Source organism: Nestor notabilis, unplaced genomic scaffold (assembly GCF_000696875.1).
Source record: "Nestor notabilis isolate BGI_N333 unplaced genomic scaffold, ASM69687v1 scaffold17472, whole genome shotgun sequence".
In the NCBI taxonomy this organism is placed as follows: Eukaryota; Metazoa; Chordata; class Aves; order Psittaciformes; family Psittacidae; genus Nestor; species Nestor notabilis.
The window spans coordinates 4,874-5,410 of NW_009919868.1; the positions used below are offsets into that span (position 1 = coordinate 4,874).

General features: G+C 64.8%; 1 protein-coding gene across 1 annotated transcript in view; it reads right to left on the reverse strand.

Moving 5' to 3' along the window:
* LOC104402536 (tyrosine-protein kinase HCK-like) overlaps window positions 1-537 on the reverse strand; it is a gene marked incomplete at its 3' end in the record, with an annotated part of 6,888 nt that overhangs the window by 4,868 nt on the left and 1,483 nt on the right. The window contains exons 5-6 of the mRNA XM_010010436.1: window positions 462-529; window positions 146-283 (exon numbers count right to left, since the gene is read on the reverse strand). Of these exons, the coding sequence (XP_010008738.1) occupies window positions 146-283; window positions 462-529 (206 nt within the window). The remainder of the gene's footprint in view (window positions 1-145; window positions 284-461; window positions 530-537) is intronic.

Consider the following 537-nt stretch of genomic DNA (forward strand, 5'->3'; position numbering starts at 1 on the left):
ACGTCCCGGCTGGAGCCACAGCGGGAGCCCAGCGGTGATGGGCAGGAGCCCCATGGCCTCTGCGCACCCCTGGCTGCCCCATGGCTGCCCAGCTCAGGGTCAAAACTCCATCTGGGATGTGGGATCCAGGCACCCCAGGGCTCACCCTTGTAGTACTGGACCAGCTCCTGCAGCGTATTGAAGCTGCTGCGTGGGGAGATGTAGAAGCTGCCACTGTCCAGTGTCCGGATCTTGTAATGCTTCACCGCGCCGTCCCCGTCCCGCACCGACAGCGAGTAACAGCCTGTCCAGGGAGGGTACCACATCCCCCTGTGCCATCCATCCCAGCACCCATCCCTATGGCTGCCACCATCCCCTCAGCCCCCGGCATGAGGCTGCCCGTGCCCCAAAGGGGAATGTCCCCCCCATCCCTGCTGTGGTGCTCGGACACGTGGCAGCACCACAGGCTCTTGCAGGGACACTTGCAATGGGAACAAGGTTCCTGCAGCAGAGCAGAGCCCCCGGGCTCGGAAGCATCTCCCGAGCTCCTCTGCCAGG